The 23,233-nt window shown below is 31.5% G+C and overlaps 3 protein-coding genes and 1 pseudogene across 4 annotated transcripts; 3 read left to right on the forward strand and 1 right to left on the reverse strand.

Moving 5' to 3' along the window:
- Positions 1 to 3,650: 3,650 nt before the first annotated feature.
- LOC120140142 lies at positions 3,651 to 5,052 on the reverse strand. The gene is made up of 3 exons (XM_039155166.1): positions 4,209 to 5,052; positions 3,970 to 4,138; positions 3,651 to 3,891 (listed from the first exon to the last, which is right to left on the reverse strand). The coding sequence occupies exons 1-3, from the start codon at positions 5,037 to 5,039 to the stop codon at positions 3,851 to 3,853; spliced, it is 1,041 nt and encodes a 346-aa protein (XP_039011097.1). The 5' UTR covers positions 5,040 to 5,052; the 3' UTR covers positions 3,651 to 3,850.
- A 6,625-nt stretch (positions 5,053 to 11,677) lies between these two features.
- Positions 11,678 to 14,975, forward strand: LOC120140154 (succinate dehydrogenase assembly factor 2, mitochondrial-like). Of its 2 annotated transcripts, XM_039155177.1 has the most exons (6): positions 11,678 to 11,810; positions 11,893 to 12,000; positions 12,096 to 12,222; positions 14,018 to 14,086; positions 14,166 to 14,280; positions 14,600 to 14,975. In XM_039155177.1, exons 1-6 carry the CDS (start codon positions 11,725 to 11,727, stop codon positions 14,629 to 14,631), a joined length of 537 nt encoding a protein of 178 aa, XP_039011108.1. In that variant the 5' UTR covers positions 11,678 to 11,724; the 3' UTR covers positions 14,632 to 14,975. The 2 variants fall into 2 exon arrangements, with proteins under 2 accessions (XP_039011108.1, XP_039011107.1); XM_039155176.1 differs by lacking the exon at positions 14,600 to 14,975 and having other exon boundaries at positions 11,681 to 11,810; positions 14,166 to 14,578.
- Positions 14,976 to 18,202: 3,227 nt separating this feature from the next.
- LOC120140155 lies at positions 18,203 to 18,839 on the forward strand (annotated as a pseudogene).
- A 761-nt stretch (positions 18,840 to 19,600) lies between these two features.
- LOC120140153 (succinate dehydrogenase assembly factor 2, mitochondrial-like) lies at positions 19,601 to 22,308 on the forward strand. The gene is made up of 5 exons (XM_039155175.1): positions 19,601 to 19,756; positions 19,839 to 19,946; positions 20,045 to 20,171; positions 21,970 to 22,038; positions 22,124 to 22,308. Exons 1-5 carry the CDS (start codon positions 19,671 to 19,673, stop codon positions 22,268 to 22,270), a joined length of 537 nt encoding a protein of 178 aa, XP_039011106.1. The 5' UTR covers positions 19,601 to 19,670; the 3' UTR covers positions 22,271 to 22,308.
- The last annotated feature ends 925 nt before the right edge of the window (positions 22,309 to 23,233 follow it).

Below are 23,233 nucleotides of genomic sequence, written 5' to 3' on the forward strand. Positions count from 1 at the left end.
AGTGTAGTAAAATACTAATTAATAATTTAGTATTTTTATTTTTATTATAAAATTAATAGATTAATAATTTATCATCTTTTCTATTATCTATGAGTAAATTAGTATTTTTTGAATAAAATAATTTTTTAAGATAATTACTGAAAAAATTATATAAAAAAATTAGCGTGCTGCTCGTGAATTTATCGAATCGAGTTGGAGTTTGCTCGAATCAACTCGTTAATATCTCGAGTCGAGTTCGATTCAAATATAATCATCCCAAATCAAATTTTTATCAAACTTTGATCTAATCAAATCCGAATTACTTGCTTAACTCATTATTTACCGCTGGTGCAAATCTTTTGGACCCGAATAACTGAGAATGAAGGGCATGATGATTATCTTCTTCAAAATTCTTCTGCTTTAAAATTACTATAATATTATTTCCATAACTTGCCTTTGATCCTCTTTCCATTTGTTTCTAGTTTACGGACACGGAACCCTCCACCTGTTATCTTTCCTTTTCTTCCTTTGCCTTTTCCAATTCAAAGACTATCATGATTTTTTGTAGTATTAAATTTTGTTCCACGTCCCTCTACTCTTCGTATATTTAAAATTTAGTTTTCTTACTTTATTTTTTATGAATTTGATTAATTTACTTTTCAAATTTAAGTCTAACTATTAGCTCGTTAAAATTATTCTCTTAAACTTGGTAGTGTTACATTTTAAAATTGAAAAAAAATTGAAAGCTGTGTAATAAAAAATAACGTTAGTATGTATATGAATTTTTAACGATATTAACAATTGGACTCAAATTTATAAAATTGAAAGGTAGAGAGACTATTCCTTTTAGTTTTATTTTCTGTTTTCATTTCTATTTTTTTTATTTTATGTTTTATGGAAAACAAAAAACATTTTTGAAAAATAAAAATAAAATTTTGCTTTCAATAATTAAGAAAATATGTTTCGTACCTATTTTTTATGACAGAAATATTAAAAATAAAATAAAAAAATACTACATCTATACGAATTCGAACCAGGGTCAGACATTTCAATCAAAACATTTCCTCCTTTGTTCTCTATTTTCTAAGAAAAACGAAAAATAGTCTTTATTCTCTGAAACCAAACACGACCGAAATGTCTGAAAATAAAAGTACAAGGACTAAATTCAAAATGTACAAAAAGTATATGGACTTAAAATACATATTAACCTTTTGTAAAAGTAAAGAGAATAACAGTGTTCTTGGTTGAAGATAAGATAATTCAAGGGGAGAATAATAGTATTCTTAGTTGAAGATAAGATAAGAAAATTTGACAAATTTGTCTCCTTTTTCTTATTCTTTAGCAAATCTGCAAGGTTTAGCATTTGATACATAGACGAAGATAAAATTTTATGTCACGAATATAAATTTTTAAAATGTGTTTTAGAAATTTAAAGAGTGTGAAATTATAATATTTAAAAGATATAAAATAAGATCATTGAAAGAAAATAAAAGAACTTATATTATATAAAAATTAAATTTCAGATGCAATCACTAGGACTGTAAATGAGAAGAGACATATCGCGAGCTATTTGAGATCAATTCGGTCAAAGCTTGGTCAATACTCGAATCGAATGAGCTTCACTCGAGCTCAAACTCGATTCGAGTTCTTAAAGACCGAAACAAACTACTTGATACTCGATTTAAAAAGCTCACGACTCAAAAATAACATATTAATTTTTTTAATTAAATTATTAATAATATTATCATTTATGTGTTGTTGTTTTTTTAAATACAATTTAAGACTTTCATGTACTCAAGATTTGGGTTCGAGTTCGAGATTGAGTTTCAATATAGATAAGTCAGAGAATGTTTAGAGTTCAAGTTTTTTCAAGCTCGAGTTGAGCTTAAATTTTTTTATTTCAAGTCAAATTTAAAAATTTTAAGCTTTCGAGCCAAGTCGAACTTCAATTTTTTATTTCGAGTTGAGTCGAACTTGATAATTTTAAGTCGCAAACTTTTAAGTCGATTCGAACCTAAATTTAAAATTTTCGAATCGAGTCGAGCGATTATCAAAACTCAACTTGACTTATTTACAACACTAGCAACCGAACCCAACATCTTTTCGGTCCATTCCTGCTTTGACACCTGTGTGACCCTGTCCAGTCCAATATGTTATATTATATAAACCGTCTGCTGCAGAAACAAAGACAATTTGCGATATACATTCTCTTCTTCTTCTTCTTCCTTATTCCTCAACTTTGACAAAAATGTTGAGAAGAAAGAAGAAAAAGACAGCTTGCATGGGGATGGGAACACCGGTGCATGCATGATATTTTGTATCAGGAGATTTAAATTACGATCATGGTCGTATTTTCGGAGTGAACTTAATCGATATAGTATCACGTTACGTTACGATTGTAGTTTAAATCCTCTGTGAACGTATACCGTCGTCCTCTTCATGTTTCTCGTAGAGGATTTGAAGAGGGCAACAGGCAAGTCAATGAGGCAAAGGGAAGGCCATGCCTTTCTTCCTGATTTTACTTTTCTCATGTTGTAATGGATCTAATTCACTACTAGATTGAATGTATAAATGGGGTTGTTTCAGCTTTCCGGATTCAGAATTATATTTAGGGGTCTAAACCGAGTTTGAATGAATAAAATTGTGTTTATGTCGTTTATTTATTTTTTAAAGTATTTATGTTCAATTCGTGTTAGTTTAAATTTTTAATATTGTGTTCGTATTCGTTTATTTATTTTTGAATGTCTTTGTATTCATTTATTTATCGTTTATGATCATGTTCTTTTGTGTGTTCGTGAAATGGTGAAACTATGTCACGAATCCTTTATCTCCTTATGCTTCACAATTTGAACTTCAAACTTCAATTGTCTTCAATTTAGTCTTATCTTCACCAATTTTTAAAATGTAAAAATTAAAAGGAGATTATTTTTTAACTTGATTTTAGTATAATATCAAAAAGGGTATAGAAACCTAAGACCCAGTATTAAAACTTGTTTATGATATTGATATCAAAACTAATTTTTTAAGTACTTTTAAAATATTGAAACTTAGAGCAAGTATATTTGACCGAGTGATCATGTTCTCTTATAATCCCTTAGGTCATAGGTTCTAGAGTCAATAGAAGCATTTTTTTTCTAGAGTCTTTATTCTCATTCTCTCTAAGTAAAATTAGGATTAAATTTAGAATTTATCAAAAAATATATCGAAACTTAAAATAATATTGATACCTTTAATATGTACGGATACCTTAAAGAAACTATTGACAATTATAATTTTACCTTAAAACTTTCATATTTTGCAAAAAGGTCCCAACGTGATAAAATTGACTTCTAATCTATTGTTTGGAATTTTATAGTTGATTTAATTTGTTAATTGTTATGCTAACTTTTATGGTATTTTCAATACTACTTTTGCATGTTTTAAAAATAATATAATAGCTGTAAAGTTTTCAATTTAATCTCATTTCTGTTCCGACTTTTGAATATAATGTGTCTTCAACGTGTACTACGCGAATATTTTTTAGGAAAAAAAATCTTTATTTTTATTTGATAATGATAGGAAACAAACACTAGAAGACGATCAAATAAAACCATCTATATAAACTATTTCACCTAAATCAATCACTCTTAGTACATACACACTGCACTTCATATCTGAAACTACAGCAGTGTCATCTTCTCCAGCAGACTAGGGCAATTTCTCGGCAACCAAAAGGTAGAATAGCCCCATAAGTCCAGTATGTTGTTTGATATTACTATACTTGGACTCTAGAATTAGAGTCTCCCCTTTTGATATCTTCACACTCCCTGGTCTAGGATAGCAGGTGGACATTCCTACAACGTACCCAGATTCATTTCCGGCTTCGTTCCCTTTACCGTATTTCGGTATTGAAGAGCACAAAACTCGGCCACCCTGAAATCGCGATACAAAAACAGGTTCATCTCGATATCAGAAGGAAACATTACATTTTATGTACATGTACAGAATGACATTTCCATACCTTCCTATAGAGAGAAGAACCAGAACCTGCAGCATGTTGGTGTGCAACACCATATATCACATAGCCACTGAATGGCATGTCGAGACTAATCCTTTTGTTGTCAATGCATACGTTTCTCGTCGATCCCGTTGCTCGGCACGATTCAATGCTGTATTCAACCTGCATTATAGATACTTGATTAATTCCCAAAAATGAAATCATTGCAGCAAACAAACAAGTTGAACTATACCCTGCAATCGTGCTCTGAATTAATCCCGGTGGAATTTCTGGACCTCTTCCACATATCCGCAACGTCGAATATGTAAACTTTAACAGGCGTGATCGAGCTATCCATGTCAACCCACTCGACGGTGTATCGAAGGTAAAGTGTTCTTTTGATGCCATTAAACCCTTCTTTCCTCCTACAGCGTGTGCCATCATAGCAACATAACAAGCCCCCTTTGTAGTTTGGACTCAAAGGTTGTCCGGTTTCATCCCTCGTGACATTGTAAAGATCGCACCGGCATTCAGTGCATCCCATCGTATCTTCCGCTCCCCTCGTATCGATCGCATGAATGTTAATCGCCCACGTCTCGTCAAAACCAGAAGGAATCTCAGCAGGATTACCGATTTCTATTCCGTAAGGATCAGGAATATGAGTCGCAGTTTTTCGTGTCTCAGAACCAAGACCGAAGAACTGATCGAGTGTTCCATCGTTACATATCCCGCTGTTTCTTCCCGAGATATAATCCGAACTATTGAGTCTCGAAATGTCGCGAGTTCCCAAACCTTGACGTACAAAGAACCTCGCAACAATCCAGTGATGCAGATAAGTATCGTAGAGTGGAACTGGATTCCCAGCATCGTCAACAAGTTCGGCATTGAAACTTTTCAAGGCAATATGACCTCTCGGAAAATCGACGTCGAAATAGAGTTTATTCGACACCAATCCCGGTTCGAGCTCGACCTTAGGGGATAGAAAAACACCAGTCTTTACTCTCCCAAAGGCTTGTGAAAATGGCAGGCTTGAAGTCGCCAAAATTGCTACCAAAAGTAACCATCCAAGATTGAAACTTTCCATTTTTCCTGTCAGTTCAACATATAATCCCTTATAAACTAAATATTTCAATGGAATCAAGCAAATATATATATATATATATATATGAAGCGTACCTAACGTTCTGAGGAGATTCGGGCTTCAAGATTGAAGGTGATGCATTCCCATAGTTTTCAGTTCAATATATATAGTTATTTGAGACACGGAGACTTAACCGCCCATTTTGACCATATTTTAAAGCTTTTTTATTAAAAAATACACTATAAAGTTTAAATCAGAAAAGGGTAAAGTACACAAATGATCCCTCGATTATAGGGTGTTACTTTGTTGAATCCCCTAACTATTAAAGTTACAAAACGATCCTTCAACTATAGGGTGTTGCTTTTTCAAGTCATCTGACTATTAAAAGTTACAAAATTATCACTTAACTATTCATGTGTTCCAAACTTGTCATTTTACATTAAAAATTGGTCGTATGTCTGATATGGACGTTAACATGTTGATTGAAATATGAAAAATCTGATCTCAGAATTTATTTTAGTTGTATTTATGGATCGAATCTTCGTATATGTTATGCCATCGAGCTTGTACTTGAAATATTATGTTGTCGAGTCAATGCTTGAAAGCAACGACATTAAAATATAATTTTATCATGTCTCAGTCAACATGTTAACGTTCAACTCAAACAGGAGTCAATTCTTTTAAAAAGTACGATTTTGAAATATATGAATAATTAATTGACTATTTTATAACTTTTAATAGTCAAGAGGCTCAACAAAACAACATCTTATGGTTAGAGGTTTATTTTGTAACTTTTAATAATCATGAGACTCAATGAATCAATCCCTTGTAGTCGGGAAATCATTTGTATACTAGTTCATCACAAAATTATGTTAAATTTAGTATTTTATCGATAAACTTTCACGTTACAAAATGATTATTATAATTTTTACACTGTCACTTGTGTCGAAATGTTATAGACTAGTCGTTAAATTTATTGAAAATTAGTAACTATTTATAATGTTGTAGAGATATTTTTATAATAATTAGATGAATTTAATGTTTATTTTGTAACGTTTGAATGTTTAATGACCAAAAAGATTATTTTAGTATAGTTTAATGATTTCGATGTACTTTACCTTAAAATTTTAAGTTGAATAAAATAGTTTAAATATGTTAAAGTTCCTTATACTATTTTGTTTTTATAAAATTAGGTCTTTATATTGTTTTTATTTGAAAATCTTGATCTTACTCTTTTTAAAAAAAAATTATTGTTGACTGTTGACTTATCGATTGTAAATGTAGATGATTGAAAATTTATCAATTAATAATATTTTTTTATTAATTTTTAGATATTAAAAGTTAAATCAATAAAAAAGGTAAAATACACAAATGGTCCCTCCGACTATAAGGTTTTTTTTGTTGAGTTCTATGACTATTAAAAGTTGCAAAATGGTCCATCAACTCTATGGCGTTGTTTTGTTGAGTCCTTCGACTATTAGTTACAAAATTGTCACTGGACTATTCATATGTTCCAAACTCATCCTTTTCCATTAAAAAATTAATGCTCGTCTAAGCTTAGGGTTAACATGTTAATTTGGAAATGATAAATCAGATTCCAAAACCATTTAAGTTGTATTTTATAGATTGACTCTCCGTTTACATTATACCATTGAGTTAGTGCTTAAAATATTATATCGTCGAGTCAACACTTAAAAGTAATGGCAGTGCCAGTAAATATTATTAAAATATGATTTTATCATATCTATTCATCAAGTTAACGTCCAACTCAAACGACCATCAATCTTTTAAGAGGAAATGATGAGTTTGGAACATATGAATAGTCGGGTGACCATTTTGTAACTTTAAATAATCGGGGACTCAACAAATCAATATCATATAATCGTGGGATCATTTTATAACTTTTAATAGTTGAAAAAATCAAAAAAAAATATCCTATAGGTAGGAGATTATTTGTGTAATTTACTCTTGAAAAACCATAAATGTTAAAACCGAGAACATTATTTTATCTTTATGTTTATTGTTTGTTTTTCAAAAGTGGCTGCCAAGTAAGCCTGATTAGCAAGGAAACAACGTGTAATATTCTTGCTCACGTGGGCTCAAAACCGGAAATGTCAAAAGCAGAGGAAGACAAATGCCACTTGGCTGCTAAGTAAACCTGATTAGCAAGGAAACAACGTGTAATATTCTTGCTCACGTGAGCTCAAAACCGGAAATATCAAAAGCAGAGGAAGACAAATGCCACTTGATGACTTCAAGTTTGACCATATCTGCAGCCTCATTTAAAATAAGTTATATAAATTTATAATATTTTCGAATATATTTGAAAAGTTATATTACGGGAGTTTAAGGATTACGATCGAAAAAATTATAAAGAATATAACATTTTTATTACAATCGAAAATATTTTGAAGAAATTAATATTTTTTATTGGTATTACAATCGAAAATATTATAAAAAATATAACATTTTCTATTACACTCGAAAATATTTTGAAGAAAGTGATGTTTTTTATTGTAACATGTCCAACAAAAAAAAAGTTACTGTATTTAATAAGATTTTTAGTTACAATCAATTTCTATCGTTTTTAACATTATATTAACAATTTGTATTTTATAATTTCTTATATATTTTAGCCATAGTGTATTTTAGTATTTAAATTTTATTTTATTATAATAAATTAATAATTTGGTTCAATTAACTTTAATTTATATTTATATGGCTTATATAAATTTGTATGTTTACATACATCAATAAATAAATTAAGACCCTAACAAAATTTTAACATTGTAAATGAAAAATAAAATTAAGTTGATAAATTATCTTCATAATGAGTTTCTACATTCTTTAGTATTTATTTATTTATTTATTTATTTTAGTACGATAAAGTTTAAATTAAGAGTGACTCCCTCAGTCCAGAGTCAAGACGTACAAGTTGTCTTTTAATATAAAATCATAAAATTTAAATTTCGATATCAAAACTTAGAGTGAGTAGAGAAAACATTAACTGTTAATTTCTTTAAGATATATCAATCATTTCTTAACTGATATTAATTTTATTTTTAATATTTTTAAGTAAACTTTATAAAGATTTTTTTCCAACCAAAAGAAATAAAGATTTATCTTTTAAAATCAAATGCAAAATCTGAGTTCTAATAGTCAAATTCAGTACTTACCTAGATTTTTCTTTGAAACAAAATAGAAAAGATCAGTTTTAATATTTAAAAAAAGTTGAACTTTATGAGGTTTGTTTTTAAATAAAATAGAAAATTCTCATTTTTTAATATTTAATTTTTTGACTATTATGAGATTAAAGAAAAAACAAAACAGAAGTGTATAAGAACAAAATGCATAAATTTATATATCAATGATAGAAGAAAATATGATATTTACCTTTAAAATATATTACTTCTTCACTTAATAAAAACCAAATTCATTAAATGGTCTCAATGATAGAAAAAAATATTATTTTCCTTAAAGATTAATGGAAATATAATACTACGTTTGAAAGATGTGTGTGAGTTCAAATAATATTATAAGGCGTTGTTTTGTAACTTTTAATAGTCGAAAAGTATAAGTAAGTCTAAATACAAATATATAATAATTTTAAATTTATTAATTTAGTTGAATCTATCAAGTAGCTTCAGTGATAAAAAAATTATTTTTTTTAGAGATTCTGAGTTTAAACAATTATTATTATTATTTTTACTTCATTACACGCTCATCTTAAGATCATTGTCGAGAAATTTGTGTTCGAGATGCGGTTGAATTAGATAGGGCATGATAGTTTCACTTCGGAGCTCCTTGATAAACGAGGTGGTGGTTGTGGTGGTGGTGCAGTTGAACTCTCGGATAGGTACATCCACTCTCGGATAAGATGAACTCTTTGTAAATATTTGTTTTTCTCTCTTTACAATTTAAAAAAATATGTTGATCGGTCAATAGTTATTTTTTGTTGTTGAACACGTGTCTATCTTGAGATCTAAGTTTATTTAGGTTAATTATTCATTTTACCGATGATGTTCATCTTAAAACTTTATTTGTTTCTATTCAATACAAAAAGTGGATATTATTAATAAAATATATGTACTTTAAAAAATATTTTTGAATTGGTCGTTGATGAGGATGATGCTCTTGGTATGCTCTTTGGAGGACTGGAACGTTGCGCACTATTAGGTTATTTGGGTGATAGATGGGCCATGGTGCATTGCTTATAGCATCCGAACTTGCCATGGTTGGGATGGGCTTGAACCTATGCGTGGGAGGCTGTTAAAGATGGGATATATGTGATCATGACATAATCGAGTCACTTAATCAATTTATGGCTAAACTATATATTTAGTACGTAATTTATCGTTTTTATTTTGTTTTGGTCACTCAATTATTCTTTTTCAAAACCATACCTAATATTTAGTTTTTTTTTCAATTTAGTCATACACCATTAAAAAATTAAAGATAACACTATCTCATCGTTGAAAAAAAATTAAAAATATATAATATCAGCAATTCTGTTAGTTTTTTAACGGTCGATGACCAAAATATAACGTTAGGTAAGATTTTGAAAAAAATAGTTGAATCACTAAAATGAAACAAAAGTGATAATTGAGGTATTAAATGTGTAGTGTATCCTTAACTTATCGTAACAATTAAATTATTGTATCATTAAATCATAAACGAGTTTGAATTGAAATATTTTAATAAAAAAAAGTCTACATGTTTCAAAAAGTTACAATAAAGTTAATTAATTGATTGTCTATAATAATAAGATCATATGCAATATAAAATCTAGTTGTTTATAATGATCGATGAACTCCAAATTGCACCATAAAATCCACCTCGATCTCTTCGCCTTATTCATAAGATTAGATTCTTGAAAGCTCTCTTAAAATCCACGAAATCACCTCAAAAACATTTAAACTTCTTGAATCCCGATCTACATCATCCAACACCAGATAACCTCGTCTTAGGTATGACATTCCTCTCACAAATTGAAGCATATCCATCGTTCAAATTATCGAATAGAGCCCATAATATTCGAGAAGGCCGAAACAAAATATCCATTTGTAACAAAATTAATTGAGTGACTCGTTTGTAACTTTTTGAAATATTGTGACATATTTGTAAATTTACTAATTATAGAGAGGCATGTGGTTTAATTTTCCAAAAAACACTTAGATAAAATTGTTTTCTAAAGACACCTTTTATTATCCATTTGATATTTAATTATAATATTATAATTTGATTAATTAAATGATTCGATTGTAATTTTCTGAAATATAATATTTCATTTGTTATCTTACTAATAATAGAATATCTATGATATAATTTACCCTATAAAAAATCAAAACTGCACATAATTGGAACTAATCAACCCATTTAATTTTGGCATAACACCAAAACTAGCCCCTAACATTTACCAAAATGATCATTTTGAACCATATTCTTTTTTTAGCATTTTTGCCCACAATGTTTCTCTTTGGGACATAAAGCTCCCTATAGATGAAAATTATTAGTTAGCACACTATTAACGCTTCAAAATATGACTATTTTTAACTTAAAATGAAACGTTGAATACTAAAATGCATTAGAAAAAAAGAATAAATGACAAAATAATTATTCTATCAAATATTATGGCCTTTTTATCTTAAAAAACGTCAAAGATCAAAATATTCTAAAAAAAATAAGAGACAAAATGATAATTCTAATAAACATTGTTCCTAATTTTATCATTATGCTTTTGATTTTTAGAGAGGGTGACCTAACATCTTTACTTGGATTAGATTAGGCCACGATTCATTTCCCTCGTCTGGTTAAAATTTATAGGGTAAACTACACTGGTAATCACTATTTTTTAGGATACTTATACTGTGGTTACTAAACTTTTAAAATTTATATTATAGTTGTTATTTTTTTTAATTCACTTTCATTACTTTAGTAATTTTGATGTTGCACATTAAAGTTTTATTTTACCTAAAAAAATCCTTAATTTTCAAAATTAATAGTCATTGCAAGAGCTCAAGTTTTTTATGAACGGAATGATCGTTAAGTCATTCCAATGGTGAGAAATGGGAATGCTCAAATTGTCCAAAAGATTAAAATATTTTGATTTCAAGTTGATTTAATTGTTAATAATAGCATATTGAAAAGTTTTTACTTTTAGTTTCTATTGGATTATCGTCGTTTCTACTATCATTTGATGATTTTTTTATCGAAAAGATCATTAAACTTCTCCTTTCTTTCATTCACTTCAAACCAGTTAAATAACCTTACAATCTCTTCGAATCTTAATCAAAAATAAAAATTATTTTGAAATTAAATTATATCAATCTTCTAATCAAACATATTTTTTCGATCGTTGGAGTTGATCGATAACTGATTCGTTAGTTTTTTTTTGGCTTTTTGCACCTATAAATTTGAAATCTTTAGAGATTTTCTTAGAACAAACCTTTAATTTGCTACGTCAATATTTCGTAAAGGCAGCTAATGGCAGTAACAATAATGAAGTAGATTAAAAGTTTGATGATTGTAACGTACGTCTTAAAGAGTTTATGACCAAATTGAAAGGGATCTAAACGTTTCAATGACTAATAAAGCAGTTTACTCAAACTTTTAATTTTAATTTATTATCATAATTTGATTTTTAATTTTCCTCCCGTTCTCCAGTGTTCAAGAATCGTTCGTTAAGCCAATGGCCACCCTCAGAATAGCTCTTCGTAACGCCCGCCGTATTGTTAATACTTCCACCGTCGCCGACCGTACAACCACCGTATTCAGGTATTCACTAACCTTTTATCCTTGTACCTTTGTTTGCTTTTCTTAGTTTTCTTTTGCGTTAGTAAAATTTGTTCTTTATCAGGCCGCAGTATGGCTGGGTTTCAAGATATTCATCTACGGATTTTAGTAACACTCAGCCACTGAACATCGATCTTTCGAACGAAGAAAGCAAAAGGCGTCTTTTTAACAGGTTAGCTTCCTGGAGTACCTTTTTTTTCAGTTCTGATCATCAAAATTTACCTGGATTTTGAATTTTTGATGGACCCCTGTTTTGGGTTTTTACAGATTGTTGTATAGGAGCAAACAAAGAGGGTTTTTGGAGCTGGATTTGGTTTTGGGAAAATGGGTTGAGGAACATATCCATTCTATGGATAAAAATGGAATTAAAGCTCTTGTTCATGTCCTTGATTTGGTATTCTTCTCTTTTTCTCCCTTTATTGAAATATAAAAGTTCTTTTTTGATTGCTTATAAGCTAAATTTACATGTCCTTGATTTGGTGTTGCCTTTAGGTTAGTGTTCATGCCTTGTTTTCTGTTCAATTTAAGTAATAAAGCTGCTTGCTATGCTAATATGTTTAAAGGGATTCATTATTGTTGGTGGAAACAAATGTCTCAAAGACGCTATAGGCAGTTCAGTAGTTCACCCCTTCTAGTTTGGGCGGAGAACTGCAGCTGTGGGTTAAACAGTCTTTACTCAGTATGAAGATTCTCTTTTGTGAGGAAGAAGGATTGGTGTCTGGATGTCATAAAAACCGATCCCCTCTCCCGATTTTGATTGAAAGGTTTTATAGGAATCCTTGGGGTTGGTCATAAACGTAAGCCTATGATGGCTATATGTAGGTTTACAGGATAGATATGTCTGCTTGACTTGAACACTTGTCGATTGATTCTAACAAATCACTTGAGACCTGCTAGAAGTCATGTCGAAAGTTTGTTTCCCGAGGGATATAAGATTCCAGGTGCTCTGTGTCCAGAGATGTTTTTTTAGGGCCTCCTTTATGGAGGAGTTCTCAGGAAGTTTTGACGTGCGATGTTGGGTTATAACAATTATCTAATTCTATATTATCAATAATGCTCTTATTCATGTCCCTGATTTGGTATTCTTCTTTATTCTCCATCTTTTGTTTAAAGGGTTCATTTTTTATTGCTTATAAGCTGAATTTACATGCGTTTAAAACTATATCTGAATCTTGTCAATTGAAGCATCGCCTGAGCATTCATGCTTCGCTCTCTGCTCAATTCATGCTTTGGATTGCCTTTCTGGAATTTTTTATCGGCAACTAATGTTGGCTCTCCATTTTATATCTTGGCTTGCACCTTAAGCTTAAACTGTCGGATATGAATCTTCACTTATCAACTTTAGCCTTGGTTTGCTTCTAACCTTTCTCGTTACTAGGGGAGAACAGTCGGTAGCCTCAGGCAGTTTAACTGAAAATACTGAAATGCCAATTCAACTGACCTAACCAAACCTGCTTAACATCGGATGTTTAAGTCGGTTATTTAGATCTTATAGGCAGACAACTGTTATTGTCATTTAGTGGCATCTAGTGATACTGAATTCTAAATATGCTAGAATTGGTTTGATCTATTCGTTTTTTACCAGCAATGCTCCTGTTGCAATTCTATGCTTATCGTCAAATACTGTCGACTCTCCATTTTTTTATCTTGGCTTGCATCTTAACCTTGAACTGTCTGGCTATTGATCTTCACTTATCAACTTAAGCCTTGGTTTGCTACTAACCTTTCTCATTACTAGGGGAGAATAGTCGGTCGCATCAGGCAGTTTAACTGAAAATACTGAAAAACCAATTCAACTGACTTAACCAAACCCGCTTAACATCAGTTGTAACCACCTAAAGTTCCATCTTAATTGACTTGGCTGAACTGACTTGACCGAAGGTTATCTGTTAAGTCAGTTTGAACCGACTTTTGCTGGGTCCAACTCGTCAGTGAGATGATTTTGATGTTGGCCATATAAATTGACAGCAGATAGTAGAGGCTAGCAATGTGTTTTCTTCCAACGGATGATATCACTTAACATATTAAGTAAACCAATGAACATGTATCTCTATCCATAAAACTCTATAAAATCATATAAATGATCTTTCTCAACACTAGTTTTTAGGAGAGGGATCAACAAATCATGCATCTCATTAGCATCCAAATGCTTTCATATTTGTCTTGAGACTTATATTTCTCTTTCGCAGGAAAACCCCGACCTCTGGAAATGGTTAACGGGTCAAGAACAACCACCTGAATTGGTGATGGTTAATCCTGTAAGAGATGATCTAAAATATACAGCACCAGTATTCCCATTATTTCCCAGTATTCTTATATGATCTTTTGGTTGTATAGGTTTTCTCTGCAGTGCAAGAGAAGGTCTTGAAAAACCTCAGCGACCATTCTTCACCCGAGACCCAAGCAACCCCCGGCCAGCCATGGGTGAGAGGGTGGGATGATATCAAGAAAGGCCACGATAGCCCTATCACCGGAAACCAGTAGCTTTTTGTTTGCCTTTGAGATTGCAGGTTCTGAAGGCAGTTCAGTTTCGAACAAATTAGGATTCATATATGTATTTGGTCGATATGGTATACTGGAATATGAATAAGGGTGGCTGCATAGCAGCAATGAAGCTGGAGGTGTGAGCAGGCCGTTTCTGAGATGGTGGCCGTAGGGCGAACTAAAAAAATTAGTCCCTTGATCTAGGATTTAAATTACAATTTGCATTTGTGTCTTCGACCTCGTTGTGTTTATCACTATTGCGGACATAACTAATGATATCAAGAAAGGCCGCGATAGCCCTATCACCGGAAACCAGTAGCTTTTTGTTTGCCTTTGAGATTGCAGGTTCTGAAGGCAGTTCAGTTTCGAACAAATTAGGATTCATATATGTATTTGGTCGATATGGTATACTGGAATATGAATAAGGGTGGCTGCATAGCAGCAATAAAGCTGGAGGTGTGAGCAGGCCGTTTCTGAGATGGTGGCCGTAGGGCGAACTAAAAAAATTAGTCCCTTGGTCAAGGATTTAAATTACAGTTTGCATTTGTGTTTTCGACCTCGTTGTGTTTATCGCTATTGCGGACATAACTAATGATATTACGATCACTGCGAATATCGTGGTTGTGAATTTTTAATAACATATGTTATTATGGACGTTGTGGATATCACGGTTTTGGATAATCTCATTTCCACTACATAATGGTCGTTGTTTTGGTCACATATCATTATTTAAATAATTGTTCTTAAAAATAAGTGTTGATAAAAATAAATAAGTTTTAAGTGTAGCTTCGTAATAACAAGTATTGAAAAAAACGGATCTCTAATAACAAGTATTAAAAAAAGTAAATTTTAAGGGTACGCTCATAATAACAAATATTAAAAAATTGAACTCATAATAACGAATAAATATTAAAAAAGAAATTAAATTTAGATATCTTCAACTTAGTTTCTATCTTCATCCATATTTAAAATATAAAAAATTAAAGGAGAAGGAGAACATGATAAACGAGCTTATAAACGTGTCAATGAATGAACTTGTTTGTAAATATAAATAAATCGAACGCACATTTTTTTAATATTACGACCATTAAATATTGATACTTAAAATATTTGATTCTAACAAATAAATTTTTTATTTTCGGACTTGATTTTAGTATAATATCAAAAAGGGTATAGAAACCTAAGACCTAGTATTAAAACCTGCTTATGATATTGATATCAAAACTAATTTTTTTAAGTACTTTTAAATTATTGAAACTTAGAGTAAGCATATTTAATTGGTTGATCAAGCTCCTCATCTTTATTCTCTCATATTCCCTTCGGTTATAGGTTCTAGACTCACTAGAAGCATTCTCCATTCTTCTATTTAGAATTTATCAAAAAAAAATATCGAAACTTAAAATAATATTGACACCTTTAATAGGTACGGATGCCTTAAAGAAACTATTGAAAATTATAATTTTACCTTAAAACTTTCATATTTTGCAAAAACGTCCCAACGTAATAAAATCGACTTCTAATCTATTGTTTTGAATTTTATAGTTAATTTAATTTCTTAATTGGTCTGCTAGCTTTTATGGTATTTTCAATACTAATTTTGCATGTTTTAAAAATAATATAATAGCTGTAAAGTTTTCAATTTAGTCTGATTTCTGTTCCGACTTTTGAATATAATGTGTCTTCAACGTGTACTACGCGAATATATTTTAGGAAAAAAATCTTTATTTTTATTTGATAATGATAGGAAACAAACAACTAGAAGACAATCAAATAAAACCATCTATATAAACTATTTAACCTAAATCAATCACTCTTAGTACATACACACTGCACTTCATATCTGATACTACAACAGTGTCACCAGATAACCTCGTATTAGATATGTTATTCCTCTCACAAATTGAAGCATATCCATCGTTCGAATTATCGAATAGAGCCCATAATATTCGAGAAGCCCAAAACAAAATCATCTATTTGTAACAAAATTAATAGAGTGACTCGTTTGTAACTTTTTGAAATATCGTGACATATTTGTAAATTTACTAATTATAGAGAGACATGTGGTGTAATTTTCCCAAAAAACACTTAGATAAAATTGTTTTCTAAAGACACCTTTTATTATCCATTTGATATTTAATGACAATATTATAATTTGATTAATTAAATGATTCAATTGTAATTTTCTGAAATATAATATTTCATTTGTGAACTTTCTAATAATAGAATATCTATGATGTAAGTTACCCTATCAAAAATCAAACTGCACATAATTGGAACGAATCAACCCATTTAATTTTGGTATAATACCAAACCTAACCCCTAATATTTACCAAAATGATCATTTTAAACCATATTCTTTTTTTAGCATTATTGCCCCTAATGTTTTACTTTGGGACCTAAAGCTCCTTATAGATGAAAAAAATTAGTTAACACACGATTAACACTCTAAAATATAAGCTTTTTAACCTATAATGAAACGTTGAATACTAAAATACCTTAGAAAAAAGAATAAATGACAAGGTAATTATTCCATCAAATGTTATGTGTTTTTTGTCTTAAAAGAAACGTTGAGGATCAAAATATTCTAAAAAAATAAAATAAGAGATAAAATGATCATTTTAATAAACGTTGGTGTTAATTTTTTTCATTATGCTTTTAATTTTTAGAGAGGGCGACCTAACATCTTAGATTAAATTAGGCCACGATTCATTTCCCTCTTCTGGTTTAATGTATAGAGTAAACTATATTGGTAGTCACTAATTTTTAGGATGCTTTCACTGTGGTCACCAAACTTTTAAATGTTATATAATAGTCATTAATTTATTTAATTCACTTTCATTACTTAAGTAACGTTGATGTTGCACATTAAAGTTTTATTTTACCCAAAAAAGACTTAATTTTCAAAATTAATAGTCATTGCAAGACCTCAATTTGTCCAAAAGATTAATACATTTCGATTTCAAATTGATTTAACTGTTAATAATAGCATATTGAAAAGATTTTACTTTTAGTTTCTATTGTATTATCGTCGTTTTTATTATCATTCGATGATTTTTTTCGATCAAAAATATCATTAAACTTCTCATTTCTTTCATTCACTTCAAACCAGTTAAATAACCTTGCAATCTCTTTGAATCTTAATCAAAAATAAAAAAAAGTTAAAACTTTTTGATCTACCATTTTTAACCATTAAATTAGTTTGAAATTAGATTATATCAATCTTCTAGTCAAATAGATTTTTTCGATCGTTGGAATTGATCGATAATTGCTTCGTTAGTTTTTTTTTTGGCTTTTTGTAGCTATAAATTTGAAGTCTTTAGAGATTTTATTAGAACAAGCCTTTAATGTGCTACATCAATATTTCTTAACGGCGGCTAATGGTAGTGACAATAATGAAGTAAATTAAAAGTTTGATGATTATAATGTAAGTTTTAAAAGTTTTATGACCAAATTGAAAGGGATCTAAACGTTTCAGTGACTAATAAAGTAGTTTACTCAAACTTTTAATTTTAATTTAGAGTAAAGGATAGTAATGGTCACTGAACTTTTCTAAAGTTTTCATTTAGGTCTCCTAACTTTTAAAACTTTCAATTCAATCCCCTGACATTTAGTCTGTTTGCAATATGGTCCCGATGTAACTGTTGGGAGACCATATTGCAAACAGACTAAATGTTGGGAGACTGTATTATAAGTTTTAAAAGTTGGGGACCTAAATGAAAGCTTTATAAAAGTTCAGTGACCATTACTATACTTTACCCATATTTATAATGGTGCCCCCACTTCATCATACCTACATACAAAACAATACAGTCTCTTGTCCTTTTTAAAATCCTCGATTGTTATTTCATTAAGATTGATGGAAGTTTTCTTTGTGAAAATGGACCCAAGACTATTTCGTTCTCAACGGTAAACCATTTATTTTCTCTGTAGAAATGGAAATTTCTCGAGCTGAAGTTAAAGCCTTGAAAAAACAAAGAGTTGGGGAGAGAAATATATGAAGCAATGAGGGGTCAGGAGCCACGTTCCACTTCTTCCTGTGCCGCCTGCAAGCTCTTGAAAAGGAGGTGCACTCCCAACTGTATTTTCGCACCCTATTTCAGATCAGATGAGCCGAAGAAATTCGCCAAAGTGCACAAGGTTTTCAGTGCTAGCAACGTGAGCAAGATTCTGATCGAAGTGCCGGAAGAGCAGCAGGAAGACAGTGAATTCACTGGCGTACGAGGCCGAAATAAGGCTCAAGGACCCGGTCTATGGTTGCATTGGTGCCATAGCTTTGTTACAGAGGAAGATGATCCAGCTTCAACATGATTTGGCCCTTGCTCGAGCATGTTTGGCTTGGTACACCTCCGCTATCGGAAGCACCGATGATGATCGGGTTATCACAGAGCCTTTCGGTGGACTATCGGCTGATTGCAGAGGATGTATCGACAGTTTTAGCCAGAATCTTTCATACAAATTGAATCAGGAAGCACATGTGTATGATTTTAGCTAAATTCCGTATGTATAAGAGATTTCTCTCTTGTTGATTGGTAGCTTGATAGTGTTTAAACCTATTATCTATCTCCTAAGATAAAGTTTGAATAATATCAGGAATCAAAAGAGTTTTTGTGAAAAGGTGATGGTAATGTAGGACAGGATGACGGCTTCAGTTCGGCTAACTATGCCGCCCATAAACACATGGTAGTGGTGATCATAAGCCAATTCTTACTCATTTCTTCAAAACTCATATGATAACCCTTCCCACTGTCACCCTGTGGGTCGTGTCCCTGTCCTCTCTACCCTTGCTAATCATTCAAATGTATTGTAATGTCGAATGTGAAATTATATTTGAAATTTTTTATACATCATTTAAAATATTATATTATTTTATTTTATAAAAGTATAACATTATAGTGTTTTGTTTACAAAATATAAATTTGTTTGGGAATAAATCTTATCAAATCATCTTTATTTTTAACGGGTTAAATATTTACGAATACAATTTGATATTCAGATTTTCTATAATTAAAAATAGGGTAAAGTATAATAATGGTCACTGAACTTTTCTACAACTTTCATTTAGGTCCCCAATTTTAAAACTTATAATACAGTCCCCCAACATTTAGTCCGTTTGCAATATGGTCCCCCAACATTTAGTCTTTTGAAATGTGGTCCCCGATATAATTGTTGGGAGACCATATTGCAAACGGACTAAATGTTGAGGGGCTGTATTGTAAGTTTTAAAAGTTGTAGGACCTAAATGAAATATTTTGAAAAATTCAGTGACCATTACTATACTTTACCCTTTAATTTATTATCATATTTTGCTTTTCAATTTTCCTCCCGTTCTCCAGTGTTCAAGAATCGTTCGTTAAGCCAATGGCCACCCTCAGAATAGCTCTTCGTAACGCCCGCCGTATCATTAATACTTCCACCGTCGCCGACCGTACAACCACCGTATTCAGGTATTCACTAACCTTTTATCCTTGTACCTTTGTTTGCTTTTCTTAGTTTTCTTTTGCGTTAGTAAAATTTGTTCTTTATCAGGCCGCAGTATGGTTGGGTTTCAAGATATTCATCTACGGATTTTAGTAACACTCAGCCACTGAACATCGATCTTTCGAACGAAGAAAGCAAAAGGCGTCTTTTTAACAGGTTAGCTTCCTGGAGTACCTTTTTTTTTCAGTTCTGATCATCAAAATTTACCTGGAGATTTTGATTTTTTGATGGACCCTTGTTTTGGGTTTTTACAGATTGTTGTATAGGAGCAAACAAAGAGGGTTTTTGGAGCTGGATTTGGTTTTGGGAAAATGGGTTGAGGAACATATTCATTCCATGGATGAAAATGGAATTAAAGCTCTTGTTCATGTCCTTGATTTGGTATTCTTCTCTTTTTCTCCCTTTATTGAAATATAAAAGTTCTTTTTTTGATTGCTTATAAGCTAAATTTACATGCCCTTGATTTGGTGTTGCCTTTAGGTTAGTGTTCATGCCTTGTTTTCTGTTCAATTTGAGTAATAAAGCTGCTTGCTATGCTAATATGTTTAAAGGGATTCATTATTGTTGGTGGAAACAAATGTCTCAAAGACGCTATAGGCAGTTCAGTAGTTCACCCCTTCTAGTTTGGGCGGAGAACTGCAGCTGTGGGTTAAACAGTCTTGACTCAGTATGAAGATTCTCTTTTGTGAGGAAGAAGGATTGGTGTCTGGGTGTCATAAAAACCGATCCCCTCTCCCGATTTTGATTGAAAGGTTTTATAGTAATCCTTGGGGTTGGTCATAAACGTAAGCCTATGATGGCTATATGTAGGTTTACAGGATAGATATGTCTGCTTGACGTGAACAGTTGTCGATTGATTCTAACAAATCACTTGAGACCTGCTAGAAGTCATGTCGAAAGTTTGTTTCCCGAGGGATATAAGGTTCCAGGTGCTCTGTATCCAGAGATGTTTTTTTAGGGCCTCCTTTATGGAGGAGTTCTCAGGAAGTTTTGACGTGCGGAGTTGGGTTATAACAATTATCTAATTCTATAGCATCAATAATGCTCTTATTCATGTCCCTGATTTGGTATTCTTCTTTATTCTCCATCTTTTGTTTAAAGGGTTCATTTTTGATTGCTTATAAGCTGAATTTACATGCGTTTAAAACTATATCTGAATCTTGTCAATTGAAGCATCGCCTGAACATTCATGCTTCGCTCTCTGCTCAATTCATGCTTTGGATTGCCTTTCTGAAATTCTTTATCGGCAACTAATGTCGGCTCTCCATTTTATATATTGGCTTGCACCTTAAGCTTAAACTGTCGGATATGAATCTTCACTTATCAACTTTAGCCTTGGTTTGCTACTAACCTTTCTCGTTACTAGGGGAGAACAGTCGGTAGCCTCAGGCAGTTTAACTGAAAATACTGAAATGCCAATTCAACTGACCTAACCAAACCTGCTTAACATCGGATGTTTAAGTCGGTTATTTAGATCTTATAGGCAGACAACTGTTATTGTCATTTAGTGGCATCTAGTGATACTGAATTCTAAATATGCTAGAATTGGTTTGATCTATTCGTTTTTTACCAGCAATGGTCCTGTTGCTATTCTATGCTTATCGTCAAATACTGTCGGCTCTCCATTTTTTTTATCTTGGCTTGCATCTTAACCTTGAACTGTCTGGCTATTGATCTTCACTTATCAACGTAAGCCTTGGTTTGCTACTAACCTTTCTCATTACTAGGGGAGAACAGTCGGTCGCCTCAGGCAGTTTAACTGAAAATACTGAAAAACCAATTCAACCGACCTAACCAAACCCACTTAACATCGGTTGTAACCACCTCAAGTTCCATCTTAACTGACTTGGCTGAACTGACTTGACCGAAGGCTATCTGTTAAGTCAGTTTGAACCAACTTTTTCTGGGTCCGACTCATCAGTGAGATGATTTTGATGTTGGCCATATAAATTGACAGCAGATAGTAGAGGCTAGCAATGTGTTTTCTTCCAACGGATGATATCACTTAACATATTAAGTAAACCAATGAACATGTATCTCTATCCATAAAACTCTATAAAACCATAGAAATGATCTTTCTCAACACTAGTTTTTGAGGAGAGGGATCAACAAATCATGCATCTCATTAGCACCCAAATGCTTTCATATTTGTCTCGAGACTTGTATTTCTCTTTAGCAGGAAAACCCCGACCTCTGGAAATGGTTAACGGGTCAAGAACAACCACCCGAATTGGTGATGGTTAATCCTGTAAGAGATGATCTAAAATATACAAAGGTTGCACCGGTATTCCCATTATTTCCCAGTATTCTTATATGATCTTTTGGTTGTATAGGTTTTCTCTGCAGTACAAGAGAAGGTCTTGAAAAACCTCAGCGACCATTCTTCACCCGAGACCCGATCAACCCCCGGCCAGCCATGGGTGAGAGGGTGGGATGATATCAAGAAAGGCCGCGATAGCCCTATTACCGGAAACCAGTAGCTTTTCGTTTTCCTTTGAGATTGCAGGTTCTGAAGGCAGTTCAGTTTCGAACAAATTAGGATTCATATATGTATTTGGTCGTTATGGTATACTGGAATATGAATAAGGGTGGCTGCATAGCAGCAATGAAGCTGGAGGTGTGAGCAGGCCGTTTCTGAGATGGTGGCCCCAGGGCGAACTAAAAAAATTAGGCCCTTGTTAAGGATTTAAATTACAGTTTGCATTTGTGTTTTCGACCACGTTGTATTTATCGCTATTGTAGACATAACTGATGATATTACTATCGCTGTGAATATTGTAGTTGTGAATTTTTAATAACATATGTTATTATGGACATAACGGTAGTGGGTATCACGGTTTTAGAAAATGTCGTTACCACTACATAATGATCGTTGTTTTGGTTATATATCATTATTTAAATAATTATTCTTAATAGTAAGTGTTAAAAAAAATTTAAAGGGTAGCTCTATAGTAACCAGTATCGAAAAAAATAGGTCTCTAATAATAAGTATTAAAAAAAGTAAATTTCAAGAGTATACTCATAATAATAAATACTAAAAAAAATGGGTCACTACTCGAAAGTATTTAAAAAATGAACTCATAATAAAGAATAAATATTAAAAAAAAATTGAATTTTGAAAGTATATCCTTAATAACAAATATTAAAAAATTAGACCTATGATAATAAGTATTAGAAAATTTGATCCTTAAAAACAAATATTAAAATATTAACAAGAATTTAGAAATTTATACAAATATTAAAAAAATTATAAGAGTAGACCTCTAATAATAAATATTAGAACAAAATTAAACCCATAATAATAAATATTAGAGAAAAGTTAAACCCTTAACCATAAGTATTAAAAATAATCGATATAAAACTATTATTTTATACATTATAAAAAATTTAGGTTCTGAACAAGTGTCTCCTGCTCAAACCCAAATACAGCCCTAAATGTGAGA

The sequence above is a fragment of the Hibiscus syriacus genome, unplaced genomic scaffold, assembly GCF_006381635.1.
Source record: "Hibiscus syriacus cultivar Baekdansim isolate YM2019G1 unplaced genomic scaffold, ASM638163v2 tig00110782_pilon, whole genome shotgun sequence".
NCBI lineage: Eukaryota > Viridiplantae > Streptophyta > Magnoliopsida > Malvales > Malvaceae > Hibiscus > Hibiscus syriacus.